This window comes from Nicotiana tomentosiformis, chromosome 7, assembly GCF_000390325.3.
Source record: "Nicotiana tomentosiformis chromosome 7, ASM39032v3, whole genome shotgun sequence".
Lineage (NCBI taxonomy): Eukaryota > Viridiplantae > Streptophyta > Magnoliopsida > Solanales > Solanaceae > Nicotiana > Nicotiana tomentosiformis.
Window position 1 is genome coordinate 33,037,985 of NC_090818.1, and position 26,921 is coordinate 33,064,905.

The 26,921-nt window shown below is 35.4% G+C and overlaps 4 protein-coding genes across 4 annotated transcripts; 3 read left to right on the forward strand and 1 right to left on the reverse strand.

Annotated features, from left to right (window-relative positions):
- Positions 1 to 461: 461 nt before the first annotated feature.
- LOC104103652 (uncharacterized) lies at positions 462 to 2,228 on the forward strand. Its single transcript, XM_009611568.4, has 3 exons — positions 462 to 727; positions 1,024 to 1,095; positions 1,765 to 2,228. The coding sequence occupies exons 1-3, from the start codon at positions 538 to 540 to the stop codon at positions 2,058 to 2,060; spliced, it is 558 nt and encodes a 185-aa protein (XP_009609863.2). The 5' UTR covers positions 462 to 537; the 3' UTR covers positions 2,061 to 2,228.
- A 218-nt stretch (positions 2,229 to 2,446) lies between these two features.
- LOC104116032 (cytochrome b561 domain-containing protein At2g30890-like) lies at positions 2,447 to 5,436 on the reverse strand. The gene is made up of 4 exons (XM_009626802.4): positions 5,149 to 5,436; positions 4,812 to 4,973; positions 3,032 to 3,180; positions 2,447 to 2,916 (listed from the first exon to the last, which is right to left on the reverse strand). The coding sequence occupies exons 1-4, from the start codon at positions 5,290 to 5,292 to the stop codon at positions 2,610 to 2,612; spliced, it is 762 nt and encodes a 253-aa protein (XP_009625097.1). The 5' UTR covers positions 5,293 to 5,436; the 3' UTR covers positions 2,447 to 2,609.
- A 4,908-nt stretch (positions 5,437 to 10,344) lies between these two features.
- LOC104116031 (protein VACUOLELESS1) lies at positions 10,345 to 21,564 on the forward strand. Its single transcript, XM_009626801.4, has 15 exons — positions 10,345 to 11,191; positions 11,576 to 11,863; positions 13,808 to 13,947; positions 15,310 to 15,415; positions 15,507 to 15,599; positions 16,054 to 16,143; positions 16,218 to 16,331; positions 16,536 to 16,643; positions 16,770 to 16,843; positions 16,927 to 16,981; positions 17,558 to 17,739; positions 18,784 to 18,913; positions 19,069 to 19,171; positions 20,103 to 20,200; positions 20,755 to 21,564. The coding sequence occupies exons 1-15, from the start codon at positions 10,406 to 10,408 to the stop codon at positions 20,917 to 20,919; spliced, it is 2,532 nt and encodes an 843-aa protein (XP_009625096.1). The 5' UTR covers positions 10,345 to 10,405; the 3' UTR covers positions 20,920 to 21,564.
- Positions 21,565 to 23,249: 1,685 nt separating this feature from the next.
- LOC104116030 (heavy metal-associated isoprenylated plant protein 47-like) lies at positions 23,250 to 25,618 on the forward strand. The gene is made up of 3 exons (XM_009626800.4): positions 23,250 to 23,380; positions 23,490 to 23,637; positions 25,210 to 25,618. The coding sequence occupies exons 1-3, from the start codon at positions 23,375 to 23,377 to the stop codon at positions 25,503 to 25,505; spliced, it is 450 nt and encodes a 149-aa protein (XP_009625095.1). The 5' UTR covers positions 23,250 to 23,374; the 3' UTR covers positions 25,506 to 25,618.
- Positions 25,619 to 26,921: the final 1,303 nt, after the last annotated feature.

The following is a 26,921-nucleotide window of genomic DNA, read 5'->3' on the forward strand; positions in this document are numbered from 1 at the left end:
TGTTATTTATTGTATTGTATCGTATTGTTACTTTAAATACAATATTTGTTTTGATTATTACTTAAATGTTATTATATTGTATTGTTAAATCCATCGTTACATAACAACCAAAAATGTCACTTTATGTAACGACCAATATGATGTGATCGCATCGTCACCTTCCTTTTTTCCTCTCATTTTGCCGTTTCTTATTATTAAATAAACTTATTTTATCCTTTAACCTACCTTTTTACATAATAATTCAATCTCATATCATGTTTTTTAATATAATATTATAAATTTATTCTTCTTATTATTAAATAACGATAAATAATATAATCTATTCAAAAATATTATATTCATTAAAACAATACAATACGATACATGTAATAACCATCCAAAAGCGGGACAGGGGCATGTACAGAAAAAATTAAATTTTGTGGTGCACCTATTTTCAGCCTCCTGTTTAATTAAATTGAGGTGTCTATCATAATAAAGGATTTTTTACAAGCAAAAATTGCAGCCTCATAAGTCATACCTAAATGGCCTTACACAACAATGGCTTTGAATTTCAGCTCTGTACAGCCTCTGCAACCAAAACATATCTGTTTTCTCATTCCTACCCATAAACATGATCCCTTTAAGCTTTTTTCCTATCAAGCTTGGTCTGCTTCTTCCTTGAGAAGAGCTGCTCTTTCTGAAGAAGGAGATGGAAGATTCACTGAGGAGGAGCTTCCCACTTACTCTGGTGTGCTTAGACTTCACTAATTGTTCTTTATATCATTTCTTCCTGTATTATTTTGTTTTAAAATTCATATCGTAAACCACTGCTAGTCTTTAGGGCATCTGAGTTCTGAAAGTTTTTGTCGCAATCTAGAAGATGGAGATAAGCTGGCCTCTCTGATTGATTATTGATTAATATGAATTTTTAAGCTAATCATAGGGTGTGCCATTTCCTGTTATCCCGTGTGATATATGACAGCATGAGCTACATTTGTTCTGTTTAATTGTTGAACTTTTGCTGATTTTTATTTATTTATTCAGGGTCATTATCTTCTGCTCGAACGCAGCTAGATCTCTTGGAACAGCTTACTTCCAGCAGCTCAGCAGTTAATGGTATATGTTCTCCCCTTTGGTTCTTTGTCTTTTTCCTGATAAGTAATGTGAGAATTTCATCAAACTGCTCTAAGAAAGTACATAAATCAGAATTTGCATCATCTACAAAAGTCAACTTAGACCAGCAATTTAACATTTGCATACATCTAGCTATTAAGCAAAAGCATCTAGATTATGATCATCGAAGCATCTGCGATTCCTTTCCTTCAAACCGCCCAAAATATACGAGCAGGAATTGTCTTCCAGGCCGTATGGAGGTGCTTTTGTACCTATCCTTGACTGACCTTGGTATTTCTGACTGTACTCCTAATGTGTTAACGAACATACTCCAGACTTCCCAGATATATATACTATTTAGCAGTTAATAATTTGGGAATTCTACATCCTCCATACACACAGGGCACTAGTTGCACAATCTGTAGTCTTTTTTATGCAATTATTACTGTGTGAGACAGCTTCACGTAGAATCCATTAAGCATTCTGCTCTAGAGGGGATTCAGTTCTCTGTATCATCTTCTATGGTCATTCATTATCCCTTCCATTTGCTCAAAAAGTTATAGCAAGATTTCAAGTAAACTTGCCCATCTTTGCTTACTTTTGCCTTTCATTATCGAGACCTGAGTTACCCTTTAGTTATTCCTGACCATCGTTGACTTGATCCTTGGCCAGGTTACGAAAGTGATAGTAGCTCTAGTAAACCTACAATTCGTGCTCAGCTCGCAAAGTTGGTTGGAGATCGAGATGATGACTTCAGCATTCCCTTGGGTAAGAATCTGAAGAAGGTTAGCGCCAAGTTCTTAACTGTTTCACAGAAGAGAAATATCAAAAGACAAGCGTATCTGAACGAAGTATCTCAGAGGAATGACTCAGTATTCTTTGCTACAATTGGAGCATTTGTCATCCTTCCACCCCTTGTCATTTTAGGAATTGCAATTGCGACAGGTTATGTGCAGCTATTTCCATGACTTGTATAAAGATCCACTGTTTCTGTTACTAATATAGTGAAACTATATAAATTTGTGAAAGGCCTGTTTATTCTCGAGATGAGTGGTCATTGGGAGTTGCACATTAACAGATCATTGCTACCAAAAGGTGATCGAATGGACAATTTTCTCTCGCTTGAGTGTCTTTCATTGTTGGTGTCACCACAAGAACTAGAGCTGGTTAGAACTAGCTGCATATGTTGTGATGGAGTTGGATATGCTTAACTCATTGATTGAATCTCTCACGATAGTGAAGCCAGTTCTGTTTACTGTAACTTCATATCAAATGCAGATAAAATCATCAATTAGATTTCCACACATATCACCAATGCAGAGGTAGTTACAAAATTTAAACAAATGCAAAAAGGTGGACACAAAACTCCTCATATTAATTGCTGTATATGATGTTCTACATTAGTATCCTACACAAAACTCTCATATTTGTTGGTGAGATCATAACAAAATTGGAAAGAATTTAATGTTAGTAAAACGCAAATCATTTGTTTGTCTGAAGTCTTAACATGGCTCTGATTAAGGCATGGGTGACAGTTCCTTTTCCTCATCTGTTGGAGATGTTTGTTGATCCGTTGGTCGTACTGATTCATTGCCTAAAATCACTCCTGATTGCTTTTTATAGTGCCATTTTTCTTGGAGTAGATAGATGAACGCGATAATAGCAACCTCAGCACTGAAAAGCCAGTTCCAAACACTGGTGCTTTTCATTGTTTTCATGTGATAGGCCTGTAATCCTGTATATATGTTGACGATTCCCAGTAAAGTAACTGTGACTCCAATAAGCCAGTGGAAACAAAACCATGCACCCCTTCTTTTGCTTCTCCTGCAAAGGAAGAACAAGAAACAGTACTAATTAACTACACCCCTCTTTCCCACATAAAGCTTTTATTCAATTAAATGAAGAGAAAATTCCATGGGGAAATCATGGTATGCTTTACTTGTCAGGCCGAAAAATCCCAGCGACTATTGGCAGCCATATGGCAACATATAGAGCTAAGCCAATCCTTTGGTGAGTATTGTCGAAAAGGTTCTCAAAGTTTATTACTGACAAGGTTGTTGCTGTTATTACAAGGATAACAGATAGTATCTGCCAAATAAGAAGAAATATTGATGTTAATATTATGCACTACATTATTATGTAAATCTATGTGGACTTTCTAAATAGAAGTAGTCAGCTGTCAAGTATCCTATGTCAAAATAAACGGTTTTAACTAACATCATAATTAACTTGAATTGCGCTCATTTCTAAATAATAAATTGATAGAGCTATTTGTAGTACTCAAATAAGAGACTTTGGGTGTGTTTGGTACGAAGACAAACATTTTTTGGAAAATATTTTCTAATTTTTTCATGTTTGGTTGGCTTAAATGTTTTGGAAAACATTTTACTCATCAACTCATTTTCCTTCAATTGTAGGAAAATATTTTACCTATCAAGAGAGGAAAAACATTTTCCAAAACTCTTTTTCAACCTTCCCCACCCTATTCCCCATCCCCACCAACCCACCCCCACACTCCAAAAAAGAGTATTTTCTTTTTAATTATGGAACATAAATTTTAACGTTGTTTTTGCGTAAAAACATAAAGCAACCCCAACCGCCCACCCTTATCTCGCCCCCACCTCCATCCTAAATAAAAATATTATTAATAGTATTTTCTTTTCATGTTATGAATAGATTTCTTTTTTATTTCAACAAATGAGTATTTTATTTCATGATATAAAAAGTATTTTTTCATTTTAACAAAAAAAAAATTCTTTTAATGATGTAGAAAAAATATTTTATTTCATTTCAACAAAATGAGTATTTTCTTTTCATGATGTAAAAAAAGTATTTTCTTTCGTTTCAACAAAAAAATATTTTCTTTTCATGACATAGTAAAAGTATTTTTTTTCATTTCAACAATATGAGTATTTTCTTTTCATGATGTAAAAAAAGTATTTTCTTTTATTTCAATAAAATGATTACTTTATTTTCATGGTATAAAGAGTACTTTCTTTTTCAACGAAAAAAGAGTATTTTCTTTATAGTTATGGAGCATAAATTTCAACGTTGTTTTGCGTTTAAAAGTAGAGCAACACATTAGTTCCTTTGGGTTGTGTAAATTTTTAGAAGAATAATTAAATTGTTGAAGAAAATAGAGTTTTGAAAACGTTGGGTATTTGGGGTTTTGGGGGAGGGGGAGAGCAAGGAAACATGGAGACTTGGGGGAAGGGGTGAGGAGAGTAGCATAAAAAATAATTTTTCTAAAAAAATATTTTCTACTCTCTAACCAAACACTAAAAATATTTTTCGGAAAAAGCCTTTCACTCATCAACCAAACAAGGGAAAATAAGTGATAAAATCACTCATTTTCAACGAAAACATTTTGCTTTCATACCAAACACACCCTTTATTAATCCTGTCTTTCCTCTACCATCAAGCATTGATCACTGCTATCAACTTGAGGATAAATTAACTTACAATTACTTAATAACAAACCATGGGCTAGTTTAATTATTAGCAAATCTGTAATCATAGCTCTTACTCTCTTTCAGTATAATTAAAGGTGAAAAGTGGGGTACTTCTATATATCCAATAGACAAGGTTCAAATTTGTAATAATAACTTTCAGTAACTGTTGAGATGCTGATTCTTATGCGCCAAAGCAAAGAATAGTACGGAATGAAGTTTATGACCCTTTCCACATTCACAGTGAAACAAAAGTTAAAGAAATTTTACCTGTAAAGAAGCATGGGTATAGAAAAGAAGCTTTAGTCTTCTTCCACATTGCTGTCTATTTGACATTCTCATTACAAGAATCGCAATAGGCATCAAGAAACCCATAGAAGCCCATAGCAGAAATCCATGTAGGATAATTTGGAATGACAACTTCGGACTTAACTGAAATTTGAGATAGATAATTAGTTGCTGCCCTACAAATATATGGGAAATTACAGAACAATAGCTTGAAACTGTTCACTGAGAAGGTTTGAGTCAAGTTTGAGTTTCCATAATACTTTCCAGAGGATAAAAGAAAATTGAAAGACAAAGAATAGGAGATGCAAAGGTGAATAACCTCAAGGACTTTGTGATCACTGCATTCATGAATAATCTTTTTTGTGTGCTTTTGAGTTGAACTGACTAATGGTAGAAGAGCAAAAATGAGAATCGCCACGTGAACTATGAGCTTCTGCATGGGCAATATGGTGTTTCTACTCATACTCCTATGTTGTTAATGCTACAAAACTTTGTGTTGATGAAGAGAGGAAACAACTGAGAAGAAAAAGAGACAGCACCACCAAAAGCTGTTGAGCTTAACTTGTTATAACCTGCTGTAGGCTCAGGTTCATTGCTTTCTCTTCAACTGCAATGGTCAATTAAACTTTATCATAAATTAAACAGCACACTTTGTCTAAAGAGTAAAGACATTGTAGAAAAACAAGTATTTCCTTTCTAAGAAGCCGAAGTGAAATGCTAGCTTTTGACAAATTAACAATGCTTTGGCATAGTGTTTTATAGTGCACATTTTTATATTGAGGAAAAGATAGTAGGGAAATGGGAGTTAGGCTGTGATTTCAACCTGGTGGGGACTCTACGACAGGCTTTTCTTTTTAATGGAGAGAATGTGGGATTTCAGAGCAGAAGATAGCCAGAGTGGGAGGACAAATTTCAAAAAAAATATCAAGTATAGTTGACAAAATATATGTACAATTTTAGTCTCTACTTACCCACTACTGAGCAGAAGCATAGTCACTAGTATTACTAAGCATTTTCCCATGTTGGGTGGTTGCTTTTGGAAATGCACAAAACTCGAACCCTTTAAACACATTAGACAGTAAAGTATTTGTTAAGTTGGTAAACTACAAATATTATTCTGTTCTGAAACAAATTCTCCGAACTTGCTTATTTAGCAACGCACGTAATACGTACTCTAATTTATTTATCAGCCAATTATAGACACCTTTTGCTGGCCAAAGAGAATTATATCGTGTGAGAATTTAAAAGAACAAAAGTATAAGACAGGTGGACCATGACATGCAACTTTATGCAGTAGATTTTACAAATGTGATTGCTGATTAGCTTTATTGTAATGGCCCCTCCATTATCATATATCATGATAGTTTTGGCCTACTTACGTGCTTCATATATCTTGGAGGTATTAGCCTTGGACCACAGCCAATAACCTGTATTTGCTACATCCTTTTGAGACTGATTTGCGTTACTGGTCTAAAGAAAATTAGAATCCTTCTAACAATGTACTATAGTTTAGAGTAAGCAAATGTTTAAGTCTCCAATCTTGGGTTAGAATATGAAGTGACTAGGAGGTCCCTATAGAGCAGGAGTTGGCACATGGGAGCCAATGATGCCAATTTACCCAAAGTGGTTAACATGTCACATGAAATCCAAGCACAACCGTCCACCTTGGTTTGATAACGTTAAAAGCAAATTGCAATCAAAAGCTTAGGTAGTTTCTCACTTGAATAAGATTAGTAATTGAGAAGTACTTAAGGAGGGTGTGGTCTAATGGTCAATGATGTTAAAATGGACCATGTGAACCTAAGGTTCAGATTCAGTTAAGACAAATGACGTGAGGTGATATTGTGATATTTGAAGGGGAGCTTTGGCGTAACTGATAAAGTTGCTGTCATGTGACGAGAAGATTATCACTACTAGAAATTCGGCAAAAACCGACCAAGGTCGACCGACCAACTTTGGTCGGTCAAAAAACCGATCAAAGTTGGTTGGTTTTTCAAAATATTTTATTTTGTATTTTTTTTTTACGAAACCGACCAACTTCGATCGGTTTTCTTTGGCGCAAAAATGCGGGAAACTATTTTTGAGTCCCGCGAAATTTATTTTTCAAGAAACTGACCAACTTTGGTCGGTTTTTCAATGTTGGTCGGTTTTTCAATTAAAATAAATAAAAATTAATATTAAAAAAACTAACCAAAATTGGTCGGTTAATTCGGCCGGTCATTTAAAAAAACCGACTAACTTTGGTCGGTAATTTTACTTTTTAATAAAACTGACCAACTTTGGTCGGTTATTTTCGTGCGAAAATACAATTAAAAAGTATAAATCAAATAAAAGATAGTCTTAAAACAAAATGCACCAATGGTCTAGTGGTAGAATAGTATCCTGCCACAATACAAACCCCAGTTCGATTCCCAGATGTTGAATCTTTTGATTACATAATTAAAATACCGACCATACTTGTTCGGAAAAAATCGACCAACTTTGATCGTTTTTTTTTTGCAATATTTCTTTTTTTGAATTTAATTGACCGACCAAAGTTGGTCGGTAATTTCCGACCAACTTTGGTCGGTATGGCTTTCCGACCCCTAAAATACCATCCACACGTAAATGGTCGCGTTTTGATCGGTTATTGGTCATTACTGACCAACGTTGGTCGGTTTTTTTGGTCTGTTTTTATCGAATTTCTAGTAGTGTATGGGTTCGAGCCGTGGAAGCAGCCTCTTGCAGAAATACATGGTAAGACTACGGACAATAAACCCTTGTGGTCTGGCCCTTCCCCGAACCCCGCGCATAGCGGAAGCTTAGTGTACCGGGCTGCCCTCTGTCTAAATCGTGATAGATAGATTATCCGATATCTACGCTGGTGGAAGGTAGCAACAAGGGTGATTAGTCAAGTTGTGCGCAATTGTCTCGACACCACCGTTATTAAGGCAAAATTACCTTAAATATAGTGAATTAACAAATAGGTAAAGCAAACCCTGGAAAGGAAGAAAGCAGTTCTCATTAACACGAATAATAGAAGCTTAGGCCAACAGGGAGAAGTGATTCCCAAAGTCGAAAGCGCCTTTGATTGCGACCAATAACCAAGTACGCAATGGAGAAAAAGCATAGTCTCGTTAACAAAGTTCCATAGGTAAAAAATAACGGTTGATTTAACCACCAGTGCAATGACTTTCCTTTTTGGTAGTGAAGAGAAGGTACCACAGTTTGCACATTCTAGAGCTAAAATTTCATTATGTGTTCATAGGATAAATATGTCAAATCAAGAAATATCAATATAGTGAATGAGAAGAAAAGTTCATCATTACCCTAACCAAAAGGAATCATTGCAAGTTAGAGAGCTTCAACCACTTTATATTGTAGCATCAATTACGTCCAATTACACTTAAGACATTAGTTAGACACAAGGTGTTATCTGAATCGAATCTCAACCTTGCATTGAGGTTGAGACGGTTGTGTCACCGAAGTTCGTGGTGTCAATGTGGTATTGAACGTGAAAATCAATAATTTTACATTTTATGATAGTGAATGGAGCTTTGGCGTTACTGGTAAATGACCAGGAGGTCACGGGTTCGAGCCGTGAAAACAGCCTCTTGCAAAAATGTGAGGTAAGACCGCGTACAATAGATACTTGTGAGCTGCCCTTTTTTACATTTTATGAGCATACTGGTTACATTCTTGGTTTTGGATTCTTACCTATATACATAAGAGAATTTCAATAACTTGCATTGCTCTGATGCATCTTACCATATGTATCTCTCCCAGTTGCTACCAATAAAATGTTTTCTTTCACATCAATTATAAGCGAATGACGCTTAAAAAAAAAAAGAAGCAAAAAGCACCTTTTGGAAACAAAATTAAAGGAATAACAGGTGTTCTATAAACTCAGAAAATGGAGAACAAAGAAGAAATTAAAATCGAAAACAATAAGCAAAAAACATGGATGCCTAATTCAAATAATTCATATTCTGCACATACACACACACACAAAAAAATAAAAAAACAGATAGAAACAGTGAAAAGATACATAGGTGCCTAATTCCCTTTTTTGGACTTAATTTTTCATATCTTTTTTTAAGTTTTTATGTATTATTTTAGTAGTTAAAAACTAAGGCTACAAGAGATGACCAAAAAGTGGATTACCTTGTATCGCACGAGTGAGGATGTCAAAATTGACCTAAAGACGTATCACACCTTCAATTAATCCAAAATTTAACGAGTCGGACAATATATATTTTATTGGTGGGCTGATTTGGGCAATGCCCAAAGCAACCCATCAAGAAATATCAGCTCATATCGACTCGTACAAATGCCTAGAAAGTCAATTTCATACAATCGATGCTTTTTGTAGTATGAGATTACAGTTGATCTCTTGCATACTTTTTTGATAAATTTGTGACTATGTTTTAAGGAGTTCCTAATGTTTGGTCTTCCAAAAATGTAGGATCCATCCACCATTAGTCCTTTTTTAAGACTTTACAACCGATTAACTTCGAGAAAAATACTTGAATTTTGATTGACACTTAGTTATATTTTTTATAAATATTATTTTTGAGGAATAAAAAAAATGAAACCACCATAATTCAAGGGGGTATTTGGTGTGTGTGTGTGTGGGGGGGGGGGGGGGTCGAATTTGTCTTGAATTTTGCAGCCAAGGAAGTTGAAGGGACCATCTATTAATCAGTGCACCATATTCATGCATTTACAAGTTTTAATCATCATATTAAGTTGTTGCCTAATGATGGGGCTCAAATTTCTTCCACTCCTTTTCTTCACCTTATTCACATACGCTATGTCACCTATTTTCTTAAAACAAAAAAGAAAACTAGAGATAACAATAAAATATAGAAGGTTGAATTATACCCCAAGCGATTGTACACATCAATTATGTGCATAGTTTTAAACAAAAAATGTCTAATTTGTTCATGTACTAGTTGGAATTGTTTAATTTTATCATTAGTTAAACTTTTGATTCATTCTTACCTTTGCTCATAACAAATTTTAATATTTATCTTTACTATGAACAAACCTTAACGCGATATGAATAAATTCTGCGTGTTCAAATTCTTAATATAAAGATATTCAATTTATCCTTCAACTTTTAACAATGATTTAAAATTTTCTATGGTTGAAGCATCAGTAGAGGTCAAGGAAAAAAAATGAGATTCATTATCTAAACATCAAGAAATAGATTAGAAAAAAAAAATTGACGGAAAATAAAGTTACTCAATTTCGAACAATATAGGAGCATATTGACCGTTTTGTATTGCTTTAATTTAATTCAACATAAAACTCTTCCATTTTCTATCTTCCACTCTCAATTATTCATTGGCCACTTCCACCCAAAAAGAATTTAAAATACAGAAAAGGAATAATAGCTCTAAAAAAAACGACAAAACAAAGAAAACATGCGGCAGTTGACAAAAAAAGAAAAAAAAATAAAAAATAATAAAAGGTAAACATGGAGCGGAGCTGCCCCGACCCGACCCGACCTGCTGCTAAAACATTTTTTCAGTAATGTTTCTGATCTGACGATATCTTTGATCAGAAGTTAAACTTTAGCTTCCAATCTCCCAATGGCGGCAGTCACAGTGGCCGCAGAATGGCAGCTCCTCCACAATCGCTACTACCGGAAACCAGAACTTTACCAGATGCAATGGAAGCACGTGGACCTCACGCGCAACAAAGTCGCCTGCGCTCCTTTCGGCGGTCCAATCGCTGTCATCCGTGACGACGCTAAGATCGTCCAACTCTACGCCGAATCCGCCCTTCGGAAGCTCCGTATCTTCAATTCTGCCGGCGTTCAGATCTCCGAAACTGTCTGGAAGAATCCCGGCGGCCGACTCATCGGCATGTCATGGACTGACGATCAAACCCTAGTTTGCATCACTCAGGACGGCACCATTTACCGTTACAATATCCACGCCGAGCCTATTGAACCGAATTCTCAGCTCACATTAGGCGCTGACTGTTTTACTCATAGCGTAGTTGAATGCATCTTCTGGGGAAACGGTGTCGTTTGTATTAACGAGGCGTTTCAGGTTTACTGCATACCCGATTTCAACAACCCGAAACCAATCAAATTGGCGGATACTGGTTTGGAGGATTTTCCGTTATGTACGGCTGTGATCGAGCCGCAGTATACTATGTCTGGGAATGTGGAGGTACTGATGGGTGTTGCTGATCACGTGTTGCTAGTGGAAGAGGATGGTGTTCAGCAAGTTGGGCTTGGAATTGGGCCTCTACAGAAAATGGTGGTTTCTCAGAATGGGAAGCTTTTGGCAGCTTTTACACATGATGACAGGCTTCTTGTTATCTCTACGGACTTCTCCAGCACTATTTTCGACTATACTTTTGAGAAGGTTATTTCATTCCCAATGCTCTAACTTGCCATTTCTGCATTCTTTTAAGTAAATTCTACTTGCTCTGTATTATGTTAAGTGGCTAACTAGAATGATTTTTCGTGATGTCTTACCACATTATTGTTAGATAGAATAATTCAAGCAAGTTACCATGCACATATAACTTGTTTGAGCATCAGTTAGATCTGATTTGTTGCTTTTCACATGTAAAAAATGATTTCTGGCTATTTTAGTTGGATTTTATATCACATGTGTGTGCCACCCTTTATTTTCATCTTTTGGAATTTTTAGTTCATCTGGATCGATGAATATTTCTTTACCAACTTATCCAAAAAACAAAACAGTGAATCTTTGCTTACCATGCTACTGCTTTTGTATTTCTAGTCAGCCCTACCCCCTGAGCAGCTAGCATGGTGTGGATTGGACAGTGTACTACTCTACTGGGATGATAAGCTTCTAATGGTGGGTCCTGGAGATCCTGTCAGCTATTTTTATGATGAACCAGTTCTCCTTATCCCTGAATGTGACGGGGTTAGAATACTCTCCAACATGAGCATGGAATTTCTTCATCGTGTTCCAGATTCAACTGTCTCCATATTTCAGATTGGTAGCACACTACCAGCTGCTTTGCTTTATGATGCCTTAGATCATTTTGACAGGCGGAGTGCCAAGGTAGGCTATATCTTTTGGTATTTACTCTATGAAATGACGAGGACCCAACTGCCTATTTCAATCTCGAAATATTTCCATAAAATGAGCATCATTAGACTTGTCCATTTGTGCACATATTTACCTCTTCTAACAAATATGTATCTACTTCTGCATCCAGACTTGTTTCCATACCTGCATATGTACCCTGGGATGCATACCCTTAGGACATTGTAATTGATAACCCTGTTTGACGAGGATAGCAGAAACAATGAAAAATCCTTAACGTCTTTTGGATAAAGTCAATTCTCTCTACAAGCATATCAATTCCTACTATAAATACTCTGCCATGCTACATCATTTCCCACATTCTTTACTACAATTACCTCCTTCTATATTCCTAACCCAATATCATACAATGACATAAAGCAGTGTTTTTGAGTAACATTTTCAATTGACATATTTTTCATAGAAAACATTAACCTAATACCAAACACATTCTAGGTTCCTGTGACATGAACGTAAATGATTCAAAACTCAGGTTACATGTCAGCTAACTTTTGATACAGATATTGAAGTAGATAATCTATAATGAGGAAAAATAAGTTTGGCCTTGCACTTAAATAAGCTCACATTTAGATTTCTTGAGTAATTGCAACAACTGTGATGTTAAAGTCTTTTCTTTATCTTTGCTGAATTCCAATAATAAAGGTCTGTCATTTGTTCTAAGACCTGGTATGCACTAGTATTGAGAATTGATGGGTTCTTGCTTCTCCATCTCTGCTCTTTATTAAAGTGCAAGGATGTTGCATGAATGCTATTTTTTCTGTTAATTAAGTTTTGTTGCCTCCACTCTGGACTAAAACCTTGTAAATTCAACCAGCAGTGCTTGCAGCCATCAAAAGGCAGTGGTATGTAATGATCATTCAGATATGTGAATTATTAAAGACAACATACCAGTTTTCTTTTAAATTTTTTGGTAAGTGACTAGATGTCAAATGACTCACATCCTTTGGTCTACATGGCACTTTGTACATTCTTTTTAGTGTAGTAGAAAGGAAGAGGTCTGACTAGGGACGATGGAATGAGGGATATCTACCTTTCATGGGATCATCTTAGGTATTCTAGACTGGGAGATCATCCATCTACTGCTGGATGAAGATTGATCTATTCATCACAAAATGGGTTGAGAACTTATGTGTACACACTTGTGCTTGTGTCATTGATGTTCAGAAAAGCTTCTTTTTTTCTCTCGGCCTTTTTCCCTGAAAAAAGGGATACACTGTGTAAACATCAGTTTCTGTTGTTTTATCTTTTATGTAAAGGTTCATATTATGTAAGCCAGTAAATTGGAATTTAAACCTTGAATTTCTCATCATTCCAATGTTTTTCCTCAGTTCGATGAATGCTTTTGCTAGTGAACTGTTTTTTCTGGTGGAAGTTGAAGGCTGAGAGAAAGAGAAACTTGAACTTAAGAGGAATGTTAAACATAACCTTTGGCATGTCCTCTTTCTCTTGAATCAGTTTCTAAGGCTCTTCCTTTTAGTCTTTTCTTCTATGGGACACTATTGTTTCAACTTTTTATGTCAGATGCCCATGCTTGAGTTTACATGCTAGAGAAGAATTGTTTTTTTTTTTTTGTGAAGAAGGTAACAAATTTTAATATATTAATGAAGTAGCCTTTAGTTGTGCTGAGCATCTATCGGAAACATCTCTCTACCTTCACAAAGGTAGGGGTAAGGTCTGCATACATCCTACCTTCCCCAGACCCCACTTGTGGGATTCTCACTGGGTTTGTTGTTGTTGTTGTTGTATTGAAGTAGTCTTTAGCACAAAGATTGTGCTGAGTAAAATAGTTACAAGACACAATAACTTAACAAAAACTAGTCTTGTGACAGCTAATAGTAGAGAAAAATTGTTTTGAAGTTCAGCTTCTGGGAAAATTTTAATCACCTAATCATTCACCAGGCTGATGAGAATCTGAGGCTGATACGGTCTTCGTTGCCCGAGGCTGTTGAAGCATGTATTGATGCAGCAGGTCATGAGTTTGATGTTTCACAGCAACGGATGCTTTTAAGAGCAGCAAACTACGGACAAGCCTTTTGCAGGTTGGTCTGTTGGCTTAATTGTAGAGATGATATTTTTGATAATATAATTTCTATTTTACTACTTCCTCAGAAAAAGAAAAGTTCCATTTTACTTTTTGCCTCTGGTGTGGGTACATATGCAAATTCTAATGCTGTATATATGTAATGCTGATTTCATATGATGAGGGGAGTGGCAAAACGAACTGCTTCTTTGTTCGTGTAGAAATATAGGCTCTTTCCTTGTCTAAATTCCTTTAGAGGACGCAGTGCTTGCTGTGCCTGCTTTGCCACAATTGCAGCTGTGGTATTCAGTTGATATTAATGTATGGTTCCTTGACTATGAGAGGAATCAAAGGATAAGGCATTTCTTCGCTCTGACAATTTACTTTCTTGCTGTTATTCATGAAACAAGTTAAGCGGTGATGGAAACGTTTTTGATAAACAAGCTATGGTGGAAACTTCCAAGTTATATTAACCTGGTAATGCTGTGTTTTCTGTAACCTATACCCAGAGAGACACTAGTAAAAGGAAAAAATGTCTACATAAACTATTGATTGTTCCTTTGAGAAAAAATATGCATCTGATCTAGAGGTTGTTGGTTTCTTGAAGATAGATGATATTTTGGCAGTTATAAACTGGGTTTGTGTTATATCATAAACAACATTTCATCAATACGTGCTGCTTGATACCATCTCACTTGTTACTTCGGGTTTTTGTATCATGGGCTAGATAAGGGGGAAACGTAAATACCAGCAATCTATATTCTGTTTGTTAATGGGATGATGTGGGGATTGTGCTCCATCTGTCATGGGATTGTTGAAAAAGCAACAATATGTTTCTGTTTGGGTACTTGCCAGAACAAGGATGCCACAATTGGGTCCATGTTTGATACTTTATCAGTACAAAGTCCTCAATGAAGCTTAAGGACTAGAATGTGATCCCAAGTGTGGAGAGGACGTAAGTAAGGAAAGGGATTTGTTTGTTTGTGTTTTTTTTTTTCTTTTTCTTTTTGGGGATTTTCCATCTTTTTCTTCCTTTGAGTACAAGAGATGAAGGGTCAAGGGTCTGGAGGGGAAGGGGAGGAGAATTGGGGCTTTAATTATGCACTTGCCTACTTTAAGACCAATCACTAAACCAGAGGTCACTTCTCAAATAATTTGTTATCACGAGGAAGTGCCAGAACTTTGCTTTGTCCGCAACTTGAATGCTGAATAAGCACTATGTCAAAATGGATCAAACTAATGGGACAATGGGCCTTGATTATTTGTTTATATATAGACGTTCGCCTATCATTTGTGTAGCTGCTGGAAAGTCGATTTTATCAAGAGATCATTTCTATTCTGATTTCTTCTCTTGTTAATGATATCCAGTTGGCTTTGGCAGCCATTTTCAACGGGACCACATTCAAGAGATGTGCAAAACCTTACGAGTCCTAAATGCTGTACGTTACCCAGATATTGGAATTCCTCTCAGTATTCAGCAGTATAAGGTACTCCATACTCGCTGGTTTTTAAGTGGAATTGTGCCTAAGTCACTCTAGACTCTCTGTCTGAATCAATTTCTGACATTTTTCCTGGCAGTTGCTTACGCCTGCTGTTCTGATTGCTCGTCTTATTAATGCTCATCGCCACCTTCTTGCGCTACAAATATCAGAATATCTTGGCATGAATCAGGTATGCTGTTTTTGAATTTTTTTTATCTCTAACAAACTTCCTTCTTTTAGATGTGGTCCAATTAAGAATATACATCCGCACGTCATTACTACTTCTATAATGGAGTTCAGACATGAGTTGCTCATGAAATGTTATGCGCTTATCGGAAAAAAACATATCAGTTTATGTGACATGTTGCTTGTTCTTCGGATACCATATAAGAGGTCAATCTGTCATTAAAATGTTCATTGTGTCTAATGTACTGTCTTCCCTCAATTTTATTGAATTTTAAGAGGGATTTTCCCCAAACTTGGTAGCTTTGAATAAAAAAGACAGACTCAAAGTGAACTTCCAAAAGTCAAAGGGGGAAGAGTTGATGTATCCGGATTGATTCTGAAGCTTTTGCATGTTAGCTTATATTGTTTTCCTTATCAAAATGTTAGCTTATATTATTCTGTTTGTACTTTGTGTATAGGAAGTTGTAGTCATGCATTGGACAAGTACAAAGATCACAGCATCGGCGGCAATCCCTGATGCCACTCTTCTAGAAATGTTACTTGATAAGGTTTGTGTTTTGAACAAGATGTCCAACATCCATTATTGTAGTGCAAACTCTCATGTAAATTTTTGGTATGTCAGCTGAAAATATGCAAGGGGATCTCTTATGCTGCAGTTGCTGCTCATGCGGATAAGAATGGTCGTCGAAAGTTAGCTGCCATGCTTGTTGAACATGAGCCACGTTCATCTAAGCAGGTTCTTTAATTTTTTTGATGCTCTTTGTCTTCCCGCTAATATCCTCTTTCTTCTGGTGGAGCCTAGTACTTCCTTATCCCCCAATGACAAAAGTTGTCATCTGAGGAAGACTTCTTTGTTCTTGGCTTGCTTTTCATCTGTTAATTGGATTTCTACAACATGGTTAGCTTAAGTTAGCTTATGGTGTACTATGTTATCCCTTAGGTTCCTCTATTGCTAAGCATTGGACAAGAAGATACTGCTCTGATGAAGGCTACTGAAAGTGGTGATACTGATCTGGTTTATCTTGTCCTTTTCCATATCTGGCAGAAGGTATATAAAGATGTCTCAAGTGGACTTTCTTGTGAAATATATACCTGAACGTTGTTTTTTCTAAAATGCCTAGATAGTTCAGTTGTTATCAATCGTTATTAATAACCTCGTGCTTTTGCTTTTCAGAGACCAGCTTTGGAGTTCTTCGGGACAATACAGGCCAGACCTCTAGCTCGTGATTTGTTTGTTAATTATGCACGGTATGGAAACTTTTAATTTCTTAATCACTTCAAGAGTAGTTTGTTTAGCCTGCTGAATTTTGTTTCTTTTTCCCAATCTCAAGGCATTACAAGCACGAATTTCTGAAGGACTTTTTCCTATCTACTGGACAACTTCAGGTTGGTTTGTGTGAGACTACAACTTATACTTAGAAATGTAGAATTCTGTATCCCATATTGAATCTCATCCTAGTGATATTTAATATGTGTTTGACTGTTTTGCTGTTCGATTGGAAGTTTTGTGTAAATGAAGTGATTAGTTTTTTTATCTGTTGATCTTTTTTGGATTTCTCCCTTATTTTAGTTTTCCTTGTACTGTTTCATTAATAAATAGAAGGAAATAATTTTGATGTCTAGCATGTCATCTTACTTATGTTCTTTAGCACATATTGTCGCTCTTATCCCTCCATTTATATTTATAAGTAGATGGAATTTGGTAAAAGAATATTCAAGGAACTAACAATATTTCAATTTGCCTTCTGGGATAGAACTACATTGTGTGTCGATGTGAATCTGATCCTACTTTTGGAAGCCTGTCGTAATCGCTCTGTAGTCCTTCTGTAAGATCTTGTTTTTAGCTTAATTTGCAAGACATGAAAAATTTGCTGCTAAATGCTAATATTTTACAGTTCATGGTGATTCTCCACTTTTCCCTCTATTCAACTTTCTTTATGTGACAAAGTTTCAATCTTGTAGGATGTAGCTTTCCTATTATGGAAAGATTCATGGGAATTGTCTAAAAATCCAATGGCTAGCAAAGGATCTCCACTTCATGGTCCAAGAATAAAACTCATTGAGAAGTCCCAGCACCTTTTTGCAGAAACAAAGGAGTATGTTTTTGAATCAAAAGCTGCTGAAGAGCATGCAAAATTGTTAAGGTGCCTTTGCCTTTCGTCTTAGTTATCAAGTCATTATTTTCATTGGAGCTCTCTTCATTTATTTCTTTTGTTTGCTCTAGCTTTTCCATTTCACTTCCTGCTTATTGTCTTGAGTTGATGGTCCATTTTCTTCTGCTGAGAGTGATGCTGAGTGTGCATTATGATTTATATGTAGGCTCCTGATAAAATTCTAAATCAATGAGAAAAGCCCTTTTCTATTATATTTGTCAAGTGCGCTAGTTGCAATCAAAACATGCAATGCTAAAATTAGATGATAGTTTCAGAATGGTTACTACAACGAGTCAAATAACATTCTTATCTTTTATATTATCCACTATATATGTGCCTCGTCTCTTATGTACTCAATTGATCCCTACTTTTCTTAGATGGGGTGTATCATGACTTCCCGAGGTTATCTTTAGTGCTTTCTTCCCATAAATTTCTATTTGAGGGATGAGTTTTTCTGCATAAATTTGTAGAACTTACATCTAGTTTATGTCAAGGTACCAGAATGGTGGCTCTGGAATTCTACATAAATATCTGAGTTTAGAGGTGACTTCGCAATAGATCAGAAGATGATATACATCCTTCCAAGTCTCATTAAGCGAGAACCACCGCCTAAAGTCTATCCTTTTTTTTTTTAAATTTTTTGTTTTTGCAGCCAAGGATAGTAGTCCAGGCTTTTATAGAATAACCAAGTCATTTAAGTTCTGAGTTTCGTCAACCACTCCTCAGCAAGAAATAAATGTTTGTTTATGGGCCATGATATGTTTTGTAGTTGCAATGATGCTCTTTGAAAATTAGAGCGACACACTTCCAGAATAGCTTTTTCTTTCTGCAACCTTTTCAGTTTATGTGATATTTATGGGTACTCTTATAAAATTTTGTAAAAAGTGCGAACAAATCTAACAGGTTACTTGCCCAAAAATGTGAACTCAGAATGCATCTCCCTCCCTCTCTTCTCTCTCTCTTGTTACTGTTTATTTCTGCTTAACTTCTCTTTAAATGTCGTTTGCTCGTCTTATTACTCATATACGGATACAGGATGCAACATGAGTTGGAGGTGACTACAAAACAGGCCATCTTTGTGGATTCAAGTATAAGTGATACAATTCGTACATGCATTGTGCTGGGGAACCATCGTGCTGCCGCAAAAGTCAAAACAGAATTTAAGGTCTCTACCTTCTCGTTTGGCTCACAGTGACGATATATTTCTATTCTCTCTTTTATTAGTGATTTCTGTACCCTCTTTTTAAGTACATGTGGGTTAAACTTTTGGCTTTATTCAATTTAAAGTGCCCTTGATTATAATTTTCTTGGATGATTCAGGTTTCGGAAAAGCGATGGTATTGGCTCAAAGTTTTTGCTCTGGCAACTATTAGGGATTGGGATGCCTTGGAGAAGTTTTCAAAGGAGAAAAGGCCACCAATTGGTAAGTTTCCTCAGTAGCTTAACAGGAAGGGATCTGTGAGTCTGTGACTTTCCCTATTATTTCAATTAAATATTTCTATATGCATTTTCACTGTGGTATTTGTATTATAATCGAGATATTATTAATTTTAACTTATCTTCTCTTTATTGTTGTGATAAATTGTATTTAGGAAATTGATAGTTTAATTCAAATAGGTTTACAATGGTTTTACATTTCAAGGAGCAGGAAATTAGGTTGAAAGTTCACACTTGAATTAGAAAATGTCATATGTACGTTATGTCACCTGATCTGGGAGTTTCTGCAATTGTGCCCTACACATTAATAGAGGTTCACTATACACCATAAGGCATCTGCAGAGGTGGCTTATCCCTATATGACTGCTGTGTGTACTGCTGCTCTTTTTGATATCTTCAATTTTTTTTCTTTTTAAGTATTAACCCCTCCTTTATGGCAGTGCCCTCCATGACCATAACAACAACAAACCCAGTGAAATCCCACAAGTGGGGTCTGGGGAGGGTAAAGTGTACGCAGACCTTACCCCTACCTTATGACGGTAGAGAGGTTGTTTCTGGAAGATCCTCTTCTGTAGAGTGCCCTCCATGACCATACCTAATGTAATAGCTACAGGCTTGGCTAGCTTAGTTCTTGAGGCTGAATAAGTTAATTTCTGTAATTAACTACACTTAATTGCTTGGTATGGTTGATCATGTTTCTTGGTTAAACTAGGTTTGTTGTAGCCATGTTGAACTAGCTCTCTTCTCTTGTAGCCATGTGAAATGTATTTCTGCTTCTTGTGACTGCCAGTGAAAGGGGCACCGTGGACATGTTTGTAGATAGCATTCCAAGTAGTCCTTTGTGACCATATATTACATGCTAATGAAGGGTAATGGATCTCTTATAGTCATCCCTTTTTCTCTTTTTTCTCTTCTAGGTTACCGCCCATTTGTCGAGGCATGTGTTGATGCAGATGAGAAAGGTGAAGCGCTAAAGTACATACCAAAGCTGACTGATCCTCGCGAAAGAGCAGAGGTAATATTTTATATGTTCTGAGATTTCCTACATTTGGTCTATAGACATGTTAAACATATCACATAGTCTCACGTAGTTTAAGTTTGAGTTTTGAACTTTACCCACATTTGGTCATTATCGGCTGAGTTTTGAAGTCGAAACCAACAGATGTTTCGACTAATATAAAAGGAAGTACTTTTGTCTGATCGTTGCAAAAAGCTAGTATGAGACAGATTCAGATATCAGAATGGGTTTACCAAGATATGCATTGTTTTTTAAAACATAGGGAGTTGCGTGAGCTTATTTCAATCAACAGGGCGGTAGCGATAATGAAGAGAGAATGATTACTCCATTCACTCTTTAACATAGACCACCTGGTTGATTTGAGTGCATGTAGTGTCATAAATGCATTTCCCACCTCAACACCCAGTTCTTCCATGAAAAAGGAAGAGAGGAGAATGAATTGATGATGAGGGTGAAAAGATGTTGGGTTACATAATCAACAGTAAAGATGCATTTGCTGCATCAATTAAAGTGATTTTTCTTGCTTATGGGATCTGTGAATTCATTAACAGGCTTATGCCCGAATTGGAATGGCCAAGGAAGCTGCCGATGCTGCTTCTCAGGCTAAAGATAATGAATTACTTGGGAGGTTGAAGCAGACTTTTGCTCAAAATGCAGCAGCTTCATCAATTTTTGACACACTGCGAGACCGGTTATCCTTCCCAAGTGTTTCTTGATGCCGGCCATCTCTTAGCTGCCTTTGGTGTGAGCCTGTTGTTGTTATGACTCTTCCAAATTAACATTGATCGAGGATTGATAGCGTTGGAGTGATGCTGTTCCACAGCACGATAAAAGAAGCCCTTGGAACCCATACGCCGCTGCATGCCCTCTCTCCTTGCCTTTTTTTTCTTCTATATATCTATAGCGTTTGAGGTTGTGGAAGTGTTTGAATCCGGCAAAGATTCCTCATGTTCTAGATCCTGTGAGTAGCTTGGCTGGAAACGATATATGAAAGCATGTGCTGATGTTTCTCCCTGAATTGGTAACAGAATTCGTTTGAGCTCTCTAATATTTCCATGGTATGTAGTTTCCATTTCTATGTGTCTGAGTCATCCTCAGTGGATGTTCGAAAATAAACTGACTCCACCAGCTCGCTGGTAATGTTTTGCTTGTTTTTCCAACTCGTTTGGACTCTTGTTTCTATCCTATGTACATCACAGGATACCTTGCTGGTTCGAGTACATACTTGAGAACTAGTGATTGGGAAATCGTGGGAATTTTAGATTTGCTGTTCTTATCTCTATTTTCATGTGATGGATACTCATATTGTGCTTGTTTGTCTGTACGGAACGATTTAATGAGCATCTAATTTCTCTGTTTTACTTGGTGTATTTTGACACTTCATTTCTCATAACATCTAGATAGTCCAGCTCAATACAAGTTCGTTGCGTATTAGGTTGATCGCGTATGTGAAGTGCTTGAAAAATATACGTTGAAAGTACCAGAGCTAGACCAAGGTTTGATGGTAATCTTGGCCTTTGCCATAGGAAAACCCCCGTGTTAATTGAAGTATCATACAAAAACAAGATTTTACAGCTAACTGGTATTTCAATACAACATTTTTGAAATGTCAATACGATTGGTTCTGTTAAATCGATTCTCTAGCAATCCTTTTATATTGTCAGAAATGGCTTAGATAATTCGTGTCACAATTGAAGACAGCAAATTGTTACTCTAGCGAAATATGAAATGACCAATATGGGGGTGGGGGAATACTATATCTGTTTTCAATCTATTTTCTTGTATGAGCCTTTGGAAATTAGAGGTAATTTGCTTTGCAATAATCCATATTTATTATGCAAGTTCTTTTCTTTTTTTCACCTATTATGCTTGTTCTAATCCATTTGCACGTACAACATTCCACTTTATTTTTGTCCGTTTCCACTTGGAAAACAGAATGAAGTCGAACTTTGAGTATTACGGGTAATTAGATACAGTATATATTCGGCCTAAAGCTTTTGCTAGTAATTAAATTTCAAACTTGAAGAAGTCAAACATGTTGGTTGTCAGTTCTAATTAGTCCCGATTTATCTGGCGGATGTCGAATTTTGATATTTAAACTTCTTAATTTAAATCGTGAATTTAGACATAATTTTTTTAAAGTTTTATGAAACAAAATCTATATATTTGGAAATTACATAAAAAATATTATATGTTACAATAATAAACAATTTGAAATATATCCAAAAGACAAAAAATTTGTGGTTAAAGAAAAACTTGTTTAACTCTCAGAATTAGAACTGCGCCACCTAAATTGTTAAGGAAGGAGTAGTATTTATGTTCCACAGGACTAGGGCAAATAAAGAAAACAAGTGATGACTAGCCTGTAGTTTTATCACAACTTCAAGGAAGCTAACATAATAAATTCAGTGGGTATTAAACGTCAAAGACTTGAAAGAATACAAAGCGTTTACTGACTCGAACTCTGAACAAGACACGGTGCGGGAGTTTGGTCTTTAAGTCAGAATGTCCCTACTCTCGACTCTAACTGATACTAACGTTGAATAGTTTGACTTGCTTGACTTATTATTTGGGCTAATTAAAGATGATCATTTTTGTCATCTTAAGTTTGTGGGGGTTCAAAGTTATACTTTATGTTAATGTATTAAAAATTAATGGTGAGAAACTGAGAATCTCTTCTACAAACAACCATCAACTCTCGAAAAGGTCGTGTACACGAGAAAGTTTAGAAAGAAAAGGACACGAGGGTAAAAAGTATACTCCAACTTTACAAATTAACTACGAGAAGTCAGCATTTGGGGTGGGGGGCTCTTTACAGCTAGGAAGTGTCATATTAGAAATATTTTGCTTCTTTTAATTTCACATACAACTATTTTATTGTCCTGCTAATGAGACAAATTAACATTAGTTAGGAATATTTAACTGATAATATACTAGACAGCGATCATTCAACTTCCTTAATGTAATGTCGTGGCGGCTGTCTAAACATTCCTAGAAAACAAGTAGTATAAGGTTTTTCCACGCTATTTAAGGATAAGGAGAATTAGATCACTCAAAACTTAATTGTAACCACACATCTTCAAGTGTCGAACACGTACACTATTAATTTAGCCTCGCAACCTTGAAGTTTCGAAGACAGTCCAAAACTGAAGTTTTGAGGAACAAGGGAAGATGAAGGTACTATATATTTATAGTGTTTGCGTCCAACACATGCACAACAAAGTTGTAGCTTAATTAGTAGAGTTACTGATAATTTGTTATTTCTATTTTTCTTAATATAATGCAGCAAAAGGTGGTTCTTAATGTGTCTGTCAATGGATGTCAGCCTCGTCCCAGTCTGAAGAAGTTTGTTTTAGGTTGTTTGGTACCTTTCCTGGTTCAAGAAGCTGCTACATGCAAAAATAAAGTCATGTCCATTGCAACAACTTTATCAGGTAACTAATTAACAACATTATTGGGCTCTTTAGCACCAAAAGCATAGTAAAACCTTAAACTTTTCTCATGTACATGCTGAGCATTTAGTTAGCTAAAACTAATAAGTAGTAATATGGGCTTCGTATTGTCAAGGGTGTGACCAGCTGATCATCTAAATTCTTAAGATGTTAAGACAGGCACATTTATTTATGGAAAAAAGGGTCAAATATACCTAAGTAATTTCGAAAAATATTTAAATATATCCTTCGTTATACTATGAGTCCAAATATACCTTGTCGTTATACTTTGAGTTCAAATATACCCCTCATTTAAACGGAGGGACACGTGTCATCGTCCTGTTGGCCAATTCTAAATATCTTCTAATTAATTAGAAAGACCCATACCCATAACCATACCCATTACCCATACCCAAAAAATAATTTCTAAAGCAATGTTTTTTAAAAAACTAGAAAAAACTGAAATTATTTTTACTAAAAACTAAAAAAAAAAAATCTTCAGTTTTTACTAAAATATTGCTTTTAAAAAAACTGAATAATATTTTTTTGTAAAAACTGAAAAAAATGACTTTCCTAAAGCAGTAGACTACAGGTGCATTAATTTTTAAAAAATGAAAATATTTTACAAAATCTGTTTTTTCAGTTTTTACACAAAAATTGCTTTAAAAAAACTAAAAAATATTTTTTTGTAAAAACTGAAAAAAAAGACTTTCCTAAAGCAGTGGACTACAGGTGCATTAGTTTTAAAAAAACAAAAATATTTTGTTGAATCTTTTTTTTTTCCTGTTTTTACAAAAACATTGCTTTAGAAAATTGCTTTTTAGTTTTTTTTTCAGTTTTTACAAAAAAAAATTGCTTTAGAAAATATTTTTCAGTTTTTTTAAAGCAACTTTTTTTGTAAAAACTGAAAAAAAAAATATTTTCGTTTTTTTTTTCCAGTTTTTAGTAAAAAAGAAATTCAGTTTTTTTCAGTTTTTACAAAAAAATTAGTTTAGAAAATTGCTTTTCGGGTATGGGTAATGGGTATGGTTATGAGTATGAGTCTTTTTAATTAATTATGAGATATTTAGAATTGGCGAATGGGACGATGACACGTGTCCTTCCGTTTAAATGAGGGGTATATTTGAACACAAAGTATAGCGACAGAGGTATATTTGGACTCATAGTATAACAAAGGGTATATTTAAATATTTTTCGAAAGTACATGAGTATATTTGACCATTTTTTCTTTATTTATTTATTTATTACAAACCGAAATAGCATATCTCGTATCAAGCTAGGCCTCTTCAGTTCAGTTGGCCGTCGGATCCCTAAATGCGCTAAGCAATTGACACGTTGCATTTACTTCATAATTTCGTCCTTTATGATCAATAGCTTAGTCCATCATCTACTGGAGCACTTGAAGTTCTTAAGTAAACCTTTACCCAAAAAGGAGAATTGGATTTTCTTTTCTTAGATTAATATATTATCAGATTAGTAAGTTTAAGAAGGAAATTATTACTGCTCGCTATTTATTTATTTGTTTGTTTTGTATTGTTTACGGTTTAAATATAACATGTATAATAAACATTGTAGGGGTGGAGAAAGTAAGTATAGAAGTAGAAAAGAATGAGCTGACAGTGATCGGAGAGGGAATAGATCCAGTAAAGCTGGTGAACATACTTAGAAAAAAGGTGGGATTTGCTCAGATCGTGAGCGTTGGTCCTGAAAAGAAAGAAGAAAAACCTCCTGAAAAGAAAGAAGAAAAACCTGCAGGGGAGCCAGTTCCAGTTCCAGTGCCTGTATTCAATTGTAATACTAATAGAGTAGTTGAAATGTGGGAAGTTAGAGATCCTTACTACTCTAACACCTCTTGCTTTTCATTTTGGTGATGGCTTAGATTTTCTTTTTTTATTTTCAAAAAAGGAGGGATTATTAATGAAACTATATATACATGTACTAAACCATAAGACGTATAATTGAACTGTTACTACTACTTTATATCTTTTGCAGCTAATGTTCCGGTATTACAACGACAAGAAAAACGTAAATTATGAGAATTATTAATCTTCGTTAAGTGAGTCTGTCAAGTGTTAACTAAGGATAAATGAGCTCAAAGTTATCCAAACAGAACGGCTATATTGCTAGCACCGTACTTACTGGTGGTGCTTTCCCAGTTTTCATTTGGTTAAGAACAAAAAGTTCTCCCTCTGTCACATTTTATTTGAAAGGTAAGGGTCAAAATGTTTAATTTTCAGTGTGATTTTGGGCATAAATTCTACAAGTTTTTTCAAACAAAATATTATGAATAAGTCAGCATGGTTAGAATTTTTTTTTTCCAGAAAATCGTGGTAATGTTTTTTGCTTTGACTCCTCAAATAGTAAGTGTCAAATAAAATGAGGCATAAAGTGAGGCAGAGAGAGTAGTAATCTTCATCTTTGCAGGACTCGTGTTATAGACAGATTTGTCTATTCGAAACTTGTTCCTATGATTTATATTTATAGTACTGATATATTTTTTTTCCGTCTTCTTGAGTCGAGGGTCTCTCGGAAACATCTCTACTCTCCGGGATAGGGATAAGGTTTACGTGCACATTATCTTTCCCAAATCCCACTTGCAGGAATTCACTGGGTTGTTGTTATCCATTCGAAACTTTTGGCTTGTTGACTTTTTTTCCCAAAGTAAAAGCAGTGAGCATATATGGTAAACGAAATCTCTCACTACCAAAAGGTTGTGGTGGGATGTATGGTATCTTCCATGTTTAATTAAAAGTCTCGAGCTTGAATCATGAGTATGGAAAATATTCTGATAGGGAGCTCTTCTTCCTTTAATAGGTCTTATGCGGCGCGAATTCGAATCAATTGGACCCCAATCCAAACACTGAGCGGAAACCAAAAAAATCTTTGCATTACTCGAACGGGGTCTTAATGTCAGGACTATTAGATAGTGACTTAGAAAGTCTCAATATATGGAAAGATATAGTAAGCAATTGATAAGGAAAAAAGAAGAAAACATAATAGTAATATCTCCTGTTTGATAAGGAAAGATATAGTAAGCAATTGAAAATTTGCTTCTTATTTACTTTTTTAAAACATATGACAAGTTTACAGGTGAATTTCCTCGAAAAACTTTGGGCTTGTATTCCTAGTTATTGGATAGAATTGTTTTAGTGCTAGTACTACGACAAGTCTTCAGGTTCACCATATCTAATGTTCTATAGTCGACAACAGGGAAGATTGATTGTATTTAACGAAATTAAAATAGAGAAATTACAATGGAGAAACTAAGGAATAAAATAGTAGCAAAG